This window comes from Sinocyclocheilus grahami, unplaced genomic scaffold (assembly GCF_001515645.1).
Source record: "Sinocyclocheilus grahami isolate Dianchi unplaced genomic scaffold, SAMN03320097.WGS_v1.1 scaffold280.1, whole genome shotgun sequence".
Classification (NCBI taxonomy): Eukaryota; Metazoa; Chordata; class Actinopteri; order Cypriniformes; family Cyprinidae; genus Sinocyclocheilus; species Sinocyclocheilus grahami.
The window spans coordinates 749,419-767,002 of NW_015505459.1; the positions used below are offsets into that span (position 1 = coordinate 749,419).

At 35.9% G+C, this 17,584-nt stretch overlaps 3 protein-coding genes across 5 annotated transcripts in view; 2 read left to right on the plus strand and 1 right to left on the minus strand.

The window, feature by feature from the left end:
* Positions 1 to 1,530: 1,530 nt before the first annotated feature.
* abhd4 (abhydrolase domain containing 4, N-acyl phospholipase B) lies at positions 1,531 to 7,202 on the minus strand. Its single transcript, XM_016292031.1, has 8 exons — positions 7,045 to 7,202; positions 5,879 to 5,967; positions 4,923 to 5,027; positions 4,537 to 4,825; positions 3,622 to 3,806; positions 2,468 to 2,579; positions 2,205 to 2,391; positions 1,531 to 2,101 (listed from the first exon to the last, which is right to left on the minus strand). The coding sequence occupies exons 1-8, from the start codon at positions 7,086 to 7,088 to the stop codon at positions 2,012 to 2,014; spliced, it is 1,101 nt and encodes a 366-aa protein (XP_016147517.1). The 5' UTR covers positions 7,089 to 7,202; the 3' UTR covers positions 1,531 to 2,011.
* Positions 7,203 to 8,941: 1,739 nt separating this feature from the next.
* Positions 8,942 to 13,577, plus strand: LOC107600203 (dolichyl-diphosphooligosaccharide--protein glycosyltransferase subunit dad1-like). Of its 3 annotated transcripts, none has more exons than XM_016292038.1 (3): positions 8,942 to 9,300; positions 11,037 to 11,199; positions 13,216 to 13,334. In XM_016292038.1, exons 1-2 carry the CDS (start codon positions 9,090 to 9,092, stop codon positions 11,165 to 11,167), a joined length of 342 nt encoding a protein of 113 aa, XP_016147524.1. In that variant the 5' UTR covers positions 8,942 to 9,089; the 3' UTR covers positions 11,168 to 11,199; positions 13,216 to 13,334. The 3 variants fall into 3 exon arrangements, with proteins under 3 accessions (XP_016147524.1, XP_016147523.1, XP_016147522.1); XM_016292036.1 differs by lacking the exon at positions 13,216 to 13,334 and adding an exon at positions 13,388 to 13,577 and having other exon boundaries at positions 8,943 to 9,300; XM_016292037.1 differs by lacking the exon at positions 13,216 to 13,334 and having other exon boundaries at positions 11,037 to 11,286.
* Positions 13,578 to 13,748: 171 nt separating this feature from the next.
* Positions 13,749 to 17,584, plus strand: part of pigr (polymeric immunoglobulin receptor) — an 11,031-nt gene continuing 7,195 nt past the window's right edge. The window contains exons 1-3 of the mRNA XM_016292089.1: positions 13,749 to 13,960; positions 15,908 to 16,265; positions 17,022 to 17,383. Coding sequence (XP_016147575.1) covers positions 13,918 to 13,960; positions 15,908 to 16,265; positions 17,022 to 17,383 — 763 coding nt within the window. The 5' untranslated portion in view covers positions 13,749 to 13,917. The remainder of the gene's footprint in view (positions 13,961 to 15,907; positions 16,266 to 17,021; positions 17,384 to 17,584) is intronic.

Here is a 17,584-nt window from a genome sequence, read left to right on the forward strand (position 1 = left end):
TACCATTTTGATTAGCCGTCGTACCTACAATGTTTGTGCACTGTGTAAACAATGAGTGACATATACATATACACCGGATGCCGTGCGCGCGCCCTAAGACAGTTGGACATAGTAGTGTATTAGAGGTAAAAAATTATATAAATACTGTTCGGTTTCTGGCACAAACCGATCGTTTCGTGTCTTAGGACATCAATGTGTCATCACGAGCTGCAGGGTTTAATTTGGATTTGTCTGTGCATGTTTTTTTTTACTCTCATAGATTTTGTTACCATTGCCATGCATTATACGACTGATAGACTGCAACAGTTGGGAGTTAAAAAATCATCATTTGGGTTCTACTGAAGAAACAATGTCACCTACATCTGGGATGCCCTGGGGGTAAGCAGATAAACATCACATTTTCATTTTTGGGTGAACTATCCCTTTAATGGGCAATGGTATGACTGGATAGGTTGTCGGAGACACGCCGAACAGGTAAACTCTTCTACTCACTAGTCCGCTTTTACAGCCTCATTTGCGTTTATGATCACGCTCTTGCAAACTAGTCTATTTCTAACTCAAACTTACATGGAAAAAGTTAAAGTCACGTGATCGTGGTGTAGTTACGCGTTCAGGGTTCACAAAAGTTGTTCTTTTTTTAAAGATTGTCATGATAAACAACATTTAAAGGGACAGTTCACCCAAAAAAGTTAAAATTCTGTCATTAATTACTCACCCTCATGTCGTTCCAAACCCAGACCTTCGTTCATCTTCTGAACGCAAATTAAGATATTTTTGATGAAATCTGAGAGCTCTCTGACCCTCCATAGACAGCAACACAACTGCAATGTTCCCATGTCCAGAAACGTAGCAAGGACATCGGTAAAACAGTTCATGTGACATCAGGGGTTTAACCGTAATTTTACAAAGCTACGAGAATACTTTGTGTGCGCAAAGAAAGCAAAAATTCCTCCTCGTGCTGTCTACAGCGATGCGCCGCCATTGTGGAAAGAGTACCACGACGCATGCGCAATGTGCATGGCGCTGCTGCTTACCTAGACTTATGTGACAGCAAGCGCATGCCTTGTTTACATGAAGCAGAAGCAAGCGCATGCGTTGTGATATTCTTTCCACGTGGACTATTTTACTGATGTCCTTGCTACGTTTCTGGAACTGGGAACATTACAGTTGTGTTGCTGTCTATAGAGGGTCAGAGAGCTCTCAGATTTAATCAAAAATATCTTAAATTGTGTTCCGAAGATGAACGAAGGTCTTACAGGTTTGGAACAAAAACAGGGTGAGAAATTAATGACAGAATTTTTGGGTGAACTAACCCTTTAAGAATCCCAAACTTGTGTTGGTCACCGAGCATATTTTCTGCAATAATCCAAAAGCCAATGGAAAAATCATTTTGGGTTTGTGTCGAGGGAACCAGGGAGATGTGTATATATACATAAAAATATGTATGTGTGTTTATACATATACAGGTGCATCTCAATAAATTAGAATGTCGTGGAAAAGTTCATTTATTTCAGTTATTCAACATAAAAATAACCACTGCAGAAGTATATATAGTATATAAGTCTATAAAGAGAAACAAATGCAGACACATCTTATTAAATGTACAGCAATGTATTAAGATATGGACATTATAAAAACAGACAATCGTTTATAATGCTAACTGAATTATTAAACATCTCTTATTTTAGTCAATATGACTGTCCAAACATTGTCAATGCATTCATGAGACCAGTTTAACAGGTAGGATGATTTTCTCAGTCCATGATTGTAAATAAATCTGAATAAAATATAGGTTAGAAAATACAAACACAACCAGCTTCCATTAAATCATGCAGTACAATCACAGAGCCTTTCCACATTAAAGGTCACAAATAGTAAATTCAGAATATGAAGCGACAAGGTCTGAGAACAGCTTTGCCTTTAAAGGTTTCTATTAATCTGATCCCACAAACCCAGGACAGCTCTTTCAAAAATACAAATGCCCACACCTACAAACCAATGTGCATCTTATTTAGTCTACATTATTACAAATACTCTCAACCACTCGGTTGAACTCTTCAGGCTGGTCGGCGTAGACGTGATGGGAAGCATCTTCGATCAGCTGTACAGAGAAAAGTCAAGAGATTTTTAGTCATTTTTAATATTTCCGATCTCTACAGTGAATTTGAAAAGTGTCCTGCATTGCAAACGCAATCATTTCTCACCGTGACGCTGGTGGGGCTTTTGCCTCTGATCTGAGTGACTGTGTTTCCAGTGGATGAGTCCACCCAGGACAACGCGCCGTACAGCATGCTGACGGGCATCGACGGGGGCAGCAGAAGAACACGCTGAACCATCGGCCTCTTGGCCCAGCCGAGAGACTCAGACATGGCTTTGAAGCCCACCTCACCACTGAGAGGAAAAGACAATTATATGTATACAGTTTCTTCTGCATCTTTAGGAGAATGCATGTGTAGAAAGACTGTACCTGGGGTCCTGAGCGTTACAGTGGTAAATGTACTGCGTCATGGTGTCGTCATCAAACAGATCCTCAAACTTCCTCTTGAAGTCGGGACGGAAACGGTTTACCAGCCCTGGACCTGCATGAACACATGATGTCTTGAATAGCAGATTATGAACATCAACTTGAATCAAAGCAAATCTTCACTTGTTCGTGTCCCAAAACCTAGTAAGCTGCCTACATAGACATCATTTTAAAGCTTTAAAAAGGTAAGCAGCATTAGATACCCAGTTTTGTTCAAATCAAGTCATAATCTTAAAGTCATAAGGCATAATCCCATGTAAGATTTATGAAGAAGTCAATCCCATAATGCACTGCAACAGTGAAAAAGATGTTAGAAAAAGCTAGAAAAATGTGTGTCAATTTTAATTACAAATCAGAATATTTTACTATTTTTAAAGTTACGTATTTTTATGCTTATTATAGAGCAGTGGTTCTCAATATATATTAAAATTTTTAATATATATTTAATTAATTTATATAAAATTTTGTCAAGCTCTAAAATATATCAGGTAGAAAATGCTACATGTAAGTAAAAAACAGTAATCACAATCTAGAAAAGACAAAGACATTCTTAAATTCATTATTAATAAAAAATGTAAACCATATTATTTCAATTTTATTTTTTCTAATGAATAATTATTATAAAAATGAATTAGATTATTATAAAAAAAAATTCTGAAACTAATTTATATACATTTTCCCCAAACGCTTAAATATTTTGTCAGGTAGAAAATGCTATTCGTGAGTAAAAATAACTAGAAGAAACTTTCATTGTTAATAAGTGTAAGCCATAAAGAACATTCCATTATTAGAATTATGAAATTTATTATTTATGATTTTACTATACCGACAACTCCTAGTTTTTTAAATAAAAAGATTAAAATGAGCAGCATTTTATATAATGATAAAATGTCATTATAGCAGAAGCATCAGAAATCTTTGACAATGCAGCTTAGCTTAGCTTTACTGATGAAGGCTATTGAAATGAGTAGTGAATTGCATGTCCTGTGCACTTCATGTGAGGAGCGAAGCTTATGAAAATTGCTCCAGATCAGTAAAATATGAGGTTACATTTCAGTTAGTGGGCTAGTCAGTGGACAGTAACTCCTTATACTCACCCCAGGGTCCGGCCGCTCTGATAACAGCCAGCGGGTTGAAGAAGCTGAACACTGACGCCAGAGCTTTCACCCAGCGAGGCGGCGAGACCCTTTTAACCTCTGACCCTTGACCTCCTGACCCCTGCAACTGAGGCTGAGGTCGCTCAGGGAAACCCCACGCGTCCACCAGGATGAGGTGACTGACTCTAGTGCACAAAACACAACTGCTGTCAAGGTCGTGTCGTTCATTATATTAACAATTATAACATCCTCCACAAAGTCTGACAACCAAAAAAAATGTCAGAATTCTTTTGTGTTCATTTTGAACAATATACTGTATTTACTCTTTCATATTTTAAAACCTATAAAGTTAATCTGATGAAATATTTTTTTATTTCATAGTGTACTTGTACAATATTTCTTTAACATGACTTTTTGTGTTTTTGATTTTATGTTGTTTTATTTATATTTATTTCATTAACATTTATACATTTAGCAGACATTTTCAACCAACAGAGTTGGTAACATAAGCAATTCAGCAAACAATGTTTTTTGTTTCTTTTATTACAATTCTATTTTATTTTATATTTTGTATGATTTTTGCATTTACATTTTGCTTTTATATTTTGGTTTACTTTTGCAAAAACATCCTTTTCAACCTTTTTTTTTTTGACTCATTATTTGCTCAGACTGCCAAAAGTTGGTATTTTTAAACAAAATTTGATAATGCGTGACATAAATTAAACATTTAAATATTTTATAGCAATCAAAAAAGGATCAGTAAACATTCTACCAAACATCTTTTGTGTTCCATGAAATAAAATCCATTTTTTGTTGTTTTTTTGAGATTTTAAATGAACTATAGCTCAGTAAATGACAGCTGCTGTTATAAACTATTGCAATTTATCGTACTATAATTTATAAGCTTTTTTGTACCTTTCTGGATATTGGATTGTATAGGATGTTGCTAGGTAACCACCCAGGCTGTGGCCCAATAGGATCATGCGCTCCAGCCCAAGTGATTGTCTCCACTGCTCTATGGAAGTAATAAACTGCTCCTCAGCCAATGAGGCATCAGACGGGAATGAGGGGCGAGAGCTGCGACCGAAGCCCAGCAGGTCAAAGGCGTAGACCGTTCGAGAGCAACTCAAAGCATCCAGGTTACGGATCCAGAGACCGACGCCCCCTCCAAACCCATGGACCATCACTAGGGGCGTCTGAGCAGCTATAGAGAGACAGGGACATGGTATGGGTCAGACAATATCTAACTGTGCAAAATACTTTTACAGTCAACCACTGTAGCAGAGGAATAGAAACTCTACCTTGGTCTTTATGTTTGCGGGCTGATTTGTTGGTGACTTTAAGGGTCCATATTCTGTTTTGATTTGGCAACGTCACAAATCTGGACCATACGTTATTCTGGAGACCTGAACAACAGGCAGAATGGGCATAATATTTTGGGATAAAAATAAATAAAAATATTGTAATGAAATAAAAAAAATGATTTTAATAAAATGCAATCTCAATAAATATAATATTATGAATAATACGATTACACTTTATTTTAAGGTGTCCTGGTTACAGTGTAATTATACATTTAAATACTGAGTAATATTAACTACACATACATACTATATGGTTAGGGTTAGGATTAGGGTTTGGCTTAGGGTTACTTGCATGTAATTATGCATAATTTATTGTTATTATAATAAGTACATGTAACGTGTAACAAGGACACCTTAAATTAAAGTGTTACCAAATAATAGAATAGGGTATTATAATATGTGACCCTGGAGCACAAAACCAGTCTTAAGTCGCTGGGGTATATTTGTAGCAATAGCCAAAAAAACATTGTATGGGTCAAAATTATCGACTTTTCTTTTATGCCAAAAAAAAATAATTAGGATTTTAAGTAAAGATCATGTTCCATTAAGATATTTAGTAAATTTCCTACCGTAAATATATCAAAACTTCAGTTTTGATTAGAAATATGCATTGCTAAGGACTTCATTTGGACAACTTTAAAGACGATTTTCTCAATATTTTGATTTTTTTTGCACCCTCAGATTCCAGATTTTCAAATAGTTGTATCTCGGCCAAATATGGTCCTCTCCTAACAAACCATACATCAATGGAAAGCGTATTTATTCAGCGTTCAGATTACGTATAAATCTCAATTTCGAAAAATTGACACTTAGGACTGGTTTTGTGGTCCAGGGTCACATATTATAATTGGACACATTTTCTAAATATTAAAAGGGGACAGTGAGGATCTTACAGGCAAGAATTTTAGCTTCGGCACTTTTCAATAACGACATGGATGTTGGTCTCCAAGAGGGCCACCAAGACCAGTTCCCAGAGGTCTGTCTGAAGAAAAAGAGAAAAATATAAAGTCAGTGAATGGATGAGAGCAGTAGGAAGGACTATGAGACTGTCCATGTCATTGGTCTTTGTACATACAGCGTTACGTCATCTGCCTTTACACACAGTACAAGCCTGTCACCTGCTGGCAATAAAACCAGTATTAATAATGCTTCGAGGGAATAATTCATATGCAAGCACACAAAGGAAATATAGTGTTTTAAATAAAGAGTTAAGTAATGTTAGGAGCATCGCTTTATTATAAAATTGTATTTATGGTCTGTCCCATACTCTATGTGAATCAAACTTAACATCAGCACTAAAACATACATTTTAGTCTTAAATTAAAAAACAAATACTCTAATAAGCAATAATAAGACAGAAAATGTAAGTTAAGGAGAATCACTTTATTATAAAATACATTTGTATTTATGTAGGTACTGTACACCATGTATTTGGAAGTTGGCATTAGCATTTAAATGTACATGTTAGTCTTAAATTTATAAGCAATAATAAGACAGAAAAGTTGTAATTTATTTAAAATACATATATATATATATATATATTCATTTATGGTCCGTACTGTACATGATATGAATAAAAGGTACAATTAATCTACAATTAATCTGAAATGAGAACTCAGACAAAAAAAAGTTAAATGTTAATTATGTTGGTAGCATCAGTTTATTATAACATCATATTTTATTTATGAACTGTATTGTACGCCATATGAATGGAACTTGCCTTTGGCATTTAAATCAACATTTTAATCTTACATTTAAAAATGAACACTCCTATAAGGAATAATAACACAGAAAAGTTAAGTTGTCAATTATTGGAGTTGTTATTTAGTTCAAAAACCGAGCCATAACTATAGTGATGTAACAGCTCAGCATGACTTGGCATAACGTTATGAGATCATGACAGACCAAGTATGAATTATTTCAATCACTCACTGCAGGGCTTCTGAAAGAGTCACGTGTTAAACATACAGTGTTTCATAATAACAGGAAGCTTCATGTTACACGAGCGACTCGCATCTCAAGGGTGTATTATGATTGTATATTCAAATACGGTACTCACTCTGTGTCAGTCCCGTCTTGCATTGCGGCGTTCGCAGGAGACATTATTATGAAACAGAACCACAAGAACAGACTGGCATAGATGTTTGTATTCGCTCCCGGAGCTGCCACACAGACCGTCACTTTAAAGCCCGTGTGGTGTGTGTGTGTGTTTTGTAACGCGGACGTCAGCGCATTTAAAGGAGCCGCGGCACAGAAATAAAAGAAATGGGTGAAAAGTCATGAAACAAGTCTTATGTTAGTTTGTGTGGATATATTATTTATAATGAAATGTGGACGTTTCAAACCGTCAGGGTACTAATAAGGTGATAAGGAATAATCTTTGCTTTGATTTTATTGCATAATTATGTTTAGGAAAAAAATTACCTGAATACATTATGAGAATAAAAAAAAAATTAATTATTGTTTTAATTAAAAACAATACTTATACTTTGTGTCACAGTTGTCTCCGGTTGTTCTGAGTGGATTTGGGAAATTACGCTGGGAGAAAATTAGGACGTTTGGTTAGGATTAGTTTAATTGTAGGGATGTAACGATTAACCGCTAGACGGTTGAAAATCGATTCAAATATGTGACGATTCAAATCGGTTGAGATGCTTAACAAATCGCGATTCATTTAGGGGTAGGAGTTTATATGAATGCATGTCTGAGGGGAACGTACTGTCTTTAGAAAAGTTTAGATGGTATTTTTTCTTTTCATCTTGCCTCTGTATAATGCACATTAAAGTTCATAAGTGCAGCGCTGCTTTGTTTACAGCGGAAACCAATGAAACGCTTAAAGCGCCACCTGCTGGCAGAGAGTGAATCTGCGTCTCGTTCAGCTCGTCTGCTGTTTCGGTTTCATACAGATATTTTTTATGTATAGTTTCACAAAACTGAAGTCAAACCATTCGGTTTTTGCTTCAAATTTCGAAATTATACAATCTAATTTAGATTAAAAACTGCTCATGTTGCATGTATGCAGCATCTTTGTTTGGATCATGATTAAAATGCTTTGTCATTTAGCAAACACTTTTGTCCAAAGCGACTTATAAATGAGGACAATAGAAGCAATCAAAACCAACAAAAAAGCAATAATTTACAAGCGCTATATTAGTGTATTATTATTATAGTGTTATATTTCAATTTCACAAAGAAATGTTCAAGCAATAATAAAAGGACACACTTAATTTATTATTTGTCTCAAATCTCATTTTGTAAAACAAAACAAAACCGTGAAATCAAAATCGTGAATCGAATCGTGAGTTGAGTGAATCGTTGCATCCCTAGTGGTACTTTAAACATTTTATGAAGGGAGAAGTTTTGAGGAAAACATTTGTGTTCTTCACCAATAAGAAACAAGTTGAAAAGTTATTAATTGATCATACTTTGCCAATGTATGGGGGGGGGGGGGGGGGGGGGGGGGGATGGGGGATGTTTGGATCATGATTAGAATGCAGTGGTTGCCTCTAATTTTAAAAGGAAAGAGCACAGACAAAGCCTTATTTTGTTTATATGAAGAGATTTCTTTTATTTGTGTTACTTATTTATTTGATTTGGGGCTTGTTTTAAAATTTCAATTTAGTTTAGTTATTTACATTTACATTATATTTACATTTTGTCATTTAGCAAACACTTTTGTCCAAAGCGACTTATAAATGAGGACAATAGAAGCAATCAAAACCAACAAAAAAGCAATAATTTACAAGCGCTATATTAGTGTATTATTATTATAGTGTTATATTTCAATTTCACAAAGAAATGTTCAAGCAATAATAAAAGGACACACTTAATTTATTATTTGTCTCAAATCTCATTTTGTAAAACAAAACAAAACCGTGAAATCAAAATCGTGAATCGAATCGTGAGTTGAGTGAATCGTTGCATCCCTATTTAATTGCTTTGCATTGAACACGAACGCTTTACGCTTCACGAGCACCGGAACTAAAATGCTCCTGCCGTTCCAGCGGGGACCGTTTAGAGGACGCACATCGGTCTCTCTTACACGTCAGTCATCTCCTCGCTGCTGGATTTCGAGGCTGTCTGTGCACAATTCCTGCGGAAACCATGTCTAATTCGGTGTTTTCAGTTATATCGCGTTTTGTGGAGGAGTACAGGAGCAGCACACCGAATAAGCTGAAGGTGATCGACGCGTATCTGCTGTACATTCTGCTGACCGGAGTGTTCCAGTTCCTGTACTGTGTGCTGGTGGGAACGTTCCCCTTCAACAGCTTCTTATCGGGATTCATTGCGTGTGTGGGATCCTTCATACTGGCTGGTATTAACACTTATTTAATAATATAGGACAAGAACCAACAGTTATTTTGTTTTAGTGGTAGTATACTTGTCAAATGTATATGTTCCCAAACTCCATTTATAATGTCTGTAAGGGCCTCTTGGACCTTGAAAGGCAAATAATAATGTTGGTGGTGTATCTTTAAGATTTTGGAATACATAATGCATGACATTTAATGTAAACTACACACACACACACACACACACACACACATATAAATATGTAGATATGTGTATGTATCTAATATACATACATACACACACACTCTGGGCAGCTATCCTTGTGGGGACTCTCCATAGGCGTAATGGTTTTTATACTGTACAGACCGTATATTCTATTGCCCTACACCAACCCTACCCCTCACAGGAAACTTTCTGCATTTTTAGATTTTCAAAAAAACTTCATTCTGTATGATTTATAAGCTTTTGTACTCGTGGGGACCACAATTTAGGTCCCCACCGTGACACGAGTCCCCATGAGTCTGTGTGTATTCAGGTTTAAGTCCAAACCAGGATATATAAACCAGTACACACACACACACACACACTACCGGTCAAAAGTTTGGGATCAGAATGGTTTTTAATGGTTTTTTTTTTACAGGAGTTTCTTCTGCTCATCAAGGCTGCATTTATTTGATCAAAAATACTGGAAAATTTGTAATATTGTGAAATATTATTATGATGTAAAAATAAAATTTTTCTATTTTAATATACATTAAAATCTAATTTATTCCTGTGATGCAAAGCTGAATTTACAGCATCGTTACCCCAGTCACCCATTCCCCCAGAAATCATTCTAATATGCTGATTTATTATCAGTGCTGGAATCTGTTGTGCCGCTTAATATTTTTTTGGAACCTGTGATACTTTTTTTCAGGATTCTTTGATGAATAAAAAGTTAAAAAGAAGAGCATTTATTTAAAATATAATTTTTTTTCTAACAGTATACACGACAGTTCAAAAGTTTGGGGTTTTTAAAAGAAATGAAAACCTTTATTCGGCAAGGATGTGTTAAATTGTTAAGAAGTGATGGCAAAGATTTATATTGTTAGAAAAGATTTATATTTTGAATAAATGCTGTTCCTTTTAACTTTTTATTCATCAAAGAATCCTGAAAAAAGTATTGCAGTTTCCAAAAAAATATTTGGCAGCACAACTGTTGCCAACATTGATCATTCTAATAATAAATCAGCATATTAGAATGATTTCTTAAGGATCGTGTGACACTTTATACTGTAGAAATGGCTGATGGAAATTCAGCTTTGCATCACAGAAATAAATTATATTTTAAAGGATATTAAAATAGAAACCATTATTTTATATTGTAATAACATTTTGCAAGATTACTGCTTTTTTTCTGGATTTTTGATCAAATAGATGCAGCCTTGATGAGCATAAGAGACTTCTTTAAAAAAACATTACAAGTCTTACTGATCCCAAACATTTGACTGGTAGTGTATGTATATACACTTTCATTCTATTATAATTAAAAATATGTATAACTCACAAATGCATAGTTTTATTTATTTAATTGTCATAAGCAGACATAAAACAATATAAAAACTACATATATGCATATATCTGGTTATCAGAAAGATAAATAATAGCATCCATTATTCTCTAATCTTCAACCACTTTAACTTCACCTAATGTTCATTATGTATGTTGATATGAACGTTTATGTTGATCATTTGTGGCTTTATGTTCTTCTATCTTCAGTCTGTCTTCGCATCCAGATCAACCCTCAGAATAAAAGAGATTTCCTGACCGTCTCTCCTGAGAGAGCCTTCGCTGATTTCCTCTTTGCTCACACTGTTCTGCATCTAGTGGTCGTCAATTTTGTTGGCTGAATAAGAGCATCTGCTCTGTGCTCTTACAGCAGGTGTGTGTACCAGTAACACCTAATGAATGTTTCAGCATCACTTCCATGTGTCTAATGTTTATGCCACATAGTTCAGACAACAACAAACAAAAAGAAAACACCAAAATAGCAGATAAACATCATGCCCGGATCCTTTTAAAATACACTGTACACTGCTTGCTCAGTATAAATGAATTTCTCTAGAAACTTTACATCTTGCCTGATGTAAAAGAGTGGCCTGATACAGCAATACATGCTTCCTCCTTTGTGTCATATTCATTTGTGTGCAATGAAATATCCAGTTGCACACAAGTGCCTAATATTACGGAGGTCATATGATGCGATTTCAAGTTTACCTTTCTATTTGGAGTGTTACAAGCTGTTCGTGAATAGATAAGATCCCTGAAGTTGCAAAGACTAAAGTCTCAAACCCAAAGAGATATTCTTTATAAAAGTTAAGACTGGTCCACGCCCTCCTAAAACGGCTCGTTCTAACACGCCCCCACATACCTATGTCACTGTGTGGGAAGATTTGCATAACGCCGCCCAAATGTTCACGCAAAGAAAGAAGGCATGACTTTGATTCTCGCTGTAGTATTTTTGTCGCCGCCATGTCATGGAGACGCTGTGTGTTTCGTTGTGAAAGCGAAACTACTTTGTTTGGTCTTCCAAAAGAGGACACGACTAGAAATCAGTGGTTAAGTTGTATTTACAACACTGTTCCAGAACACTTCAACCCAAATATTCAGATGTGTGTAGCGCATTTTACGGAGGACGAGGACTGTTTCCTGGGAGAGTAGCCTATAATTCCGGTGTTCCAGTGAATTCAGTTCCCCTGTTTCCCTGCGGCGCGCATGCTGACCCTATACCGTCTGTGATGCTGACAAATAATGCTAACTCACAGCCTGTAAGTACGATTTCATATTTAAAGGATTTGCCACTGACGATTCAAACGCGAGTTTTGAGCAGTGTAGAGTAGCGTTTGTCGTTTCTCCGATCGCAAATGCAGACATGGTTTTATGTTTTTCGCGGCGCAATGCAACACAACGCGTACAAAGAGAGTATAAGTCATTATAATCCGTAATTATGTCCCCACTGGATGCAACAAATGCCTCGTTTATAATGGGTTTTAATGTTTTTGTCTCGTCGCTCCGGCCAGGACACGGCATCACAATATGGTAAGGGACGTAACATTTCCGTCACACGCTTGAGGTATTCAGACTGATGAGCTTTGTAAAAATCGCCGCGTTTCAGAAAGGCGGGGCATAGAGGAACAACAATAATGTACAGTATGTGGAAAATAATGTTTTTTTAACCTTAAACCGCATAAACACATTTCATTACACCAGATACACAAAATAATGTTCTTTTTAGCAACGTCGTATGACCCCTTTAACATTCATTGCTTTATTCCGCATTTTGTGTTCATGTTCCTTCAAGATAAAGCTGTCAATTGCCATGAATTTAGAGATCTGTAAAACCATCATCACCATCAGATGGCTAGTTTTAATCCCTGCAAAAGACACGTTTATTTGAATAATTAGCGATCCAATATATATCACCAAAGCCAATATATCAGCAAATATTTGGCATTTTTAAATGATCAGCATCGGCCGATTAGTTTTTTTTCTGTTTGGATTTAATTTTCTGTTTTGGCACTGGAAGCAGCTTTTTTTTTTTTTTTTAACATTGCTATAAATGTCACATCTGATTATCTTTAAATCTTATTTCTGATATATCACTTTGCGCTGTGTCCAGTTTGCAAGTCGCTGTGTGTAAAACTTGCTCTGTATTTCAGAAGATATGTTTTCCAGTGCGCATTACTATAATACTGTAGGATTACACAATCAAGAAGTTGCAAAAGACAGATTTTTTTTTAATTAAGTATTTTTTTCATGTTGATTAATTTTACAATTATTTCATAATTTAGTAAATGGAAAATAATTCGGTTTCATTGCATCACTTGATATGCCCATCAATAAAATAAGTGTCGGTCAAGCACTATACATAATACTTTGCAAAATTATTGTCTTTTAGATATTGTCATCTACAACCATGATGGGATTAATTACTGGAGCATTAGGAAGACCGAAAACACCCCAAATATTTTTTTTAATTGTCTCTAAATGTATTTTCTATAACTTGTTTTCTCAAGATGAACTAATCTGGTATTTTGCAACCAGCTCTGAATCTTGTTTGATTTTCACAGATATGAAGACCAAATGCTGCTCAAGTACAAAACAACTACAAACAAACACAACTGTCTGCAGAGCTCTCAATGTTAATATATGTTTTGACAGAATTGTCATTTATGATAAGTTCTTGTCTTGTTCCTTCATTTTTCTACTTTTGTAAAACTCTGGAAGTTGTTGAAACAAATGAAATGCCTTTAAAAACAATCCAATGGTCCTGTGGTGTTTTTATTGTAGCATATCTAAGTAATCACATTAGAAGTACATCTGTGTGTTTGAGATGTATTTAAAATATATATATAATTAGTAATAAATGTAACATTGAAAAACTGTATTTTATTTAATTTTAAATGAAAGCAGAAGCCACAGTCTCTATTTATTAATATTGTGTTGAACACAATTGCAGTGTGGAGCACAAATGGTTAAAACAAGCTCCCACATCTGGACATAGTTTAGGGCAGAAGGAAGTGAGAGTGAACGCAGAAATATTCCTTCTCACAACAGCTGTCTTTAAGAAAGAGGGACTGTGTCACACTCAACCTCAGCGATGACTCTTCTGCTGCTACTTCTAATAATTTTTCTTCTGCCAGGTGAGCTTTCATCACTCTTTTTTGGAAAAATAGCTTCAGCTATTTAAAGGCATTTGTCAAAGCTGTGTTTATGGGAGTGTACAAAGACAATCCACAGCTAAAATTGGTAATGCGTTAAAACATCCACTCTTCTGAACAATATATTGAACTGTTTGCAGTTTTAAAACCTGGAATGGAAGTGTTTCTGGCAGCAGCTAAGATGAGTTCTCATAGGAAGAAAAACACTGACCTAAATTCCTCAATGTACTTTAGAGTGCCTTCTATTAACTCAACCTTTCCAAACACAGGATGTTTTTAAGTTCTTCGTTTTCAAAAGAGTCATTAGAATATACATGTAAAAATATCATGTTTTTGTTACTTGGCTTTTTCTGCTTGGTTGTTGTTTGTTGGAGACTGATGGACAACAACGGATGGATGTTCTGAATTTCATTAGTTAAATGAAAAACTGGAAATAAATAAAATAGCAGTGAAAAGCAGGCCTGTTGGCCACAGTAACGCAGTCGGCCATTTCATGCACAAACACACATTGTTTCATTTTCAATCATTTCAATAAGCAAAACATCTATGAGTTTTAGCTTATAAAGACAACATTTCAATTGTGATAAAGGTGTTGTGACTATTTACTGTTTTACTTTTATTTAGTTTTATTTTTTTATTTTTTTTGCTACTATGAGTGAAAATGAAACCAGAAGCATTCTGGCGTTATGATTAATGTTATAATGAACAAATGTATTTTTTCCAGGCAGTGTGTAATCCTCCATTGCCAAAACAAACAAATAAATAAATAAAAGTTGATCGCTGGAGAGACGTTTAAATTTTTTTAGGTCAAGAAAAACAATTATAACTGAAATTATGATATATTTGTATTTCAGTATATGTATGAATGCTACAGAACTGATAACCATGGAGCTCACTGTTACATTTTATTGCTGTTTATGTATACGGTGTATCAGAATTTCCAATATGGTTATGTTTTCTTTTTTCCTTTATATTCATATTACTGCATTATGTTACTCATAGCCTATTGGATGTTCTGAATTTCATTAGTTAAATGAAAAACTGGAAATAAATAAAATGGCAGTGAAAAGCAGGCCTGTTGGCCACAGTAACGCAGTCGGCCATTTCATGCACAAACACACATTGTTTAATTTTCAATCATTTCAATAAGCAAAACATCTATGAGTTTTAGCTTATAAAGACAACATTTCAATTGTGATAAAGGTGTTGTGACTATTTACTGTTTTACTTTTATTTAGTTTTATTTTTTTTGCTATTATGAGTGAAAATGAAACCAGAAGCATTCTGGCGTTATGATTAATGTTATAATGAACAAATGTATTTTTTCCAGGCAGTGTGTAATCCTCCATTGCCAAAACAAACAAATAAATAAATAAAAGTTGATCGCTGGAGAGACGTTTACATTTTTTTAGGTCAAGAAAAACAATTATAACTGAAATTATGATATATTTGTATTTCAGTATATGTATGAATGCTACAGAACTGATAACCATGGAGCTCACTGTTACATTTTATTGCTGTTTATGTATACGGTGTATCAGAATTTCCAATATGGTTATGTTTTCTTTTTTCCTTTATATTCATATTACTGCATTATGTTACTCATAGCCTATACTCACTCAAGTAGGCTATTATGCATTTATATTCATAATTCTAGTTTGTAGGCTTACTCATATTCCATTGTATATTTCCTTCATTTGACATATAAAAGGTAGGCTACATTATGTTATGCTCAAGTGATGTTTGGACAGGATGTTGGAAATGTATTCTCTGCAAAAAGATTTTATATGCAAGGATGTTTGCTAAATCTGTCTCCTGTCACCTTTCTGCTTGAAGGATGTAAAACCAAAAACCAGTGCCTCCAGTATAATAATAGTGTTAATCGTTAAATCTACTAGAGTGCATATTGAAGTGCTCAGTATCTTTCAGGTAGTCACTGCACAGTGAGCACTGTAGGAGATGTGTCTGTGCTGGAGGGTGGCTCCGTCACTGTCCCGTGTCACTATAACCCGCAGTACATCAGTCACGTGAAGTACTGGTGTCAGGGCCGGATGAGGGAGTTCTGCACGAGCCTCGCGCGCACCGATGACCCCGATTCAGCCCCTAACGGGAAGGGAATGGTGACGATCGCGGATGACCCCACTCAGCATGTGTTCACCGTCAGCATGCGCGACCTGACGGAGGAGGACTCGGGCTGGTACTGGTGCGGGGTGGAGCTCGGGGGAATGTGGGTGTCTGACAGCGCTGCCTCCCTTCATATCAGCGTCATTCAAGGTAAGGGGGATATGTATATATATATATATATACATACATACTGTATATGATCCCCTGCTGATTTTGTAAGTTTGCCCATTTGCAAAGAAATGAAGGGTCTGTCATTTTTATGATAGGTTTATTTGAACAGATAGAGACAGAATATCAACCAAAAAATCCAGAAAAAAAACACATTATATAAAGGTTAGAAATTGATTTGCATTTCAGTGAGTGGGATAAGTATTTGATCCCCAAGCAAAACATGATTTAGTACTTGGTGCAGAAACCCTTGTTGGCAAGCACAGAGGTAAGATGTCTTTTGTAGTTGGTCACCAGGTTTGCACACATCTCAGGAGGGATTTTGGTCCACTCTTCTTTACAGATCCTCTCTAAATCCTTAAGGTTTCTTGGCTGTTGTTTGGCAACTTGACGTTTCAGCTCCTTCCACAGATTTTCTATAGGATTGAGGTCTGGAGACTAGCTAGGCCACTCCATTACCTTAATCTCACTCAAGTAGGCTATTATGCATTTATATTCATAATTATAGTTGTAGGCCTACTCATATTCCATTGTATATTTCCTTCATTTGACATAAAAGGTAGGCTACATTATGTTATGCTCAAGTGATGTTTGGACAGGATGTATTCTCTGCAAAAATATTTTATATGCAAGGATGTTTGCTAAATCTGTCTCCTGTCACCTTTCTGCTAGAAGGATGTAAAACCAAAATCCAGTGCCTCCAGTATAATAATAGTGTAAATCGTTAAATCTACTAGAGTGCATATTGAAGTGCTCAGTATCTTTCAGGTAGTCACTGCACAGTGAGCACTGTAGGAGATGTGTCTGTGCTGGAGGGTGGCTCCGTCACTGTCCCGTGTCACTATAACCCGCAGTACATCAGTCACGTGAAGTACTGGTGTCAGGGCCGGATGAGGGAGTTCTGCACGAGCCTCGCGCGCACCGATGACCCCGATTCAGCCCCTAACGGGAAGGGAATGGTGACGATCGCGGATGACCCCACTCAGCATGTGTTCACCGTCAGCATGCGCGACCTGACGGAGGAGGACTCGGGCTGGTACTGGTGCGGGGTGGAGCTCGGGGGAATGTGGGTGTCTGACAGCGCTGCCTCCCTTCATATCAGCGTCATTCAAGGTAAGGGGGATATGTATATATATATATATATACATACATACTGTATATGATCCCCTGCTGATTTTGTAAGTTTGCCCATTTGCAAAGAAATGAAGGGTCTGTCATTTTTATGATAGGTTTATTTGAACAGATAGAGACAGAATATCAACCAAAAAATCCAGAAAAACACATTATATAAAGGTTAGAAATTGATTTGCATTT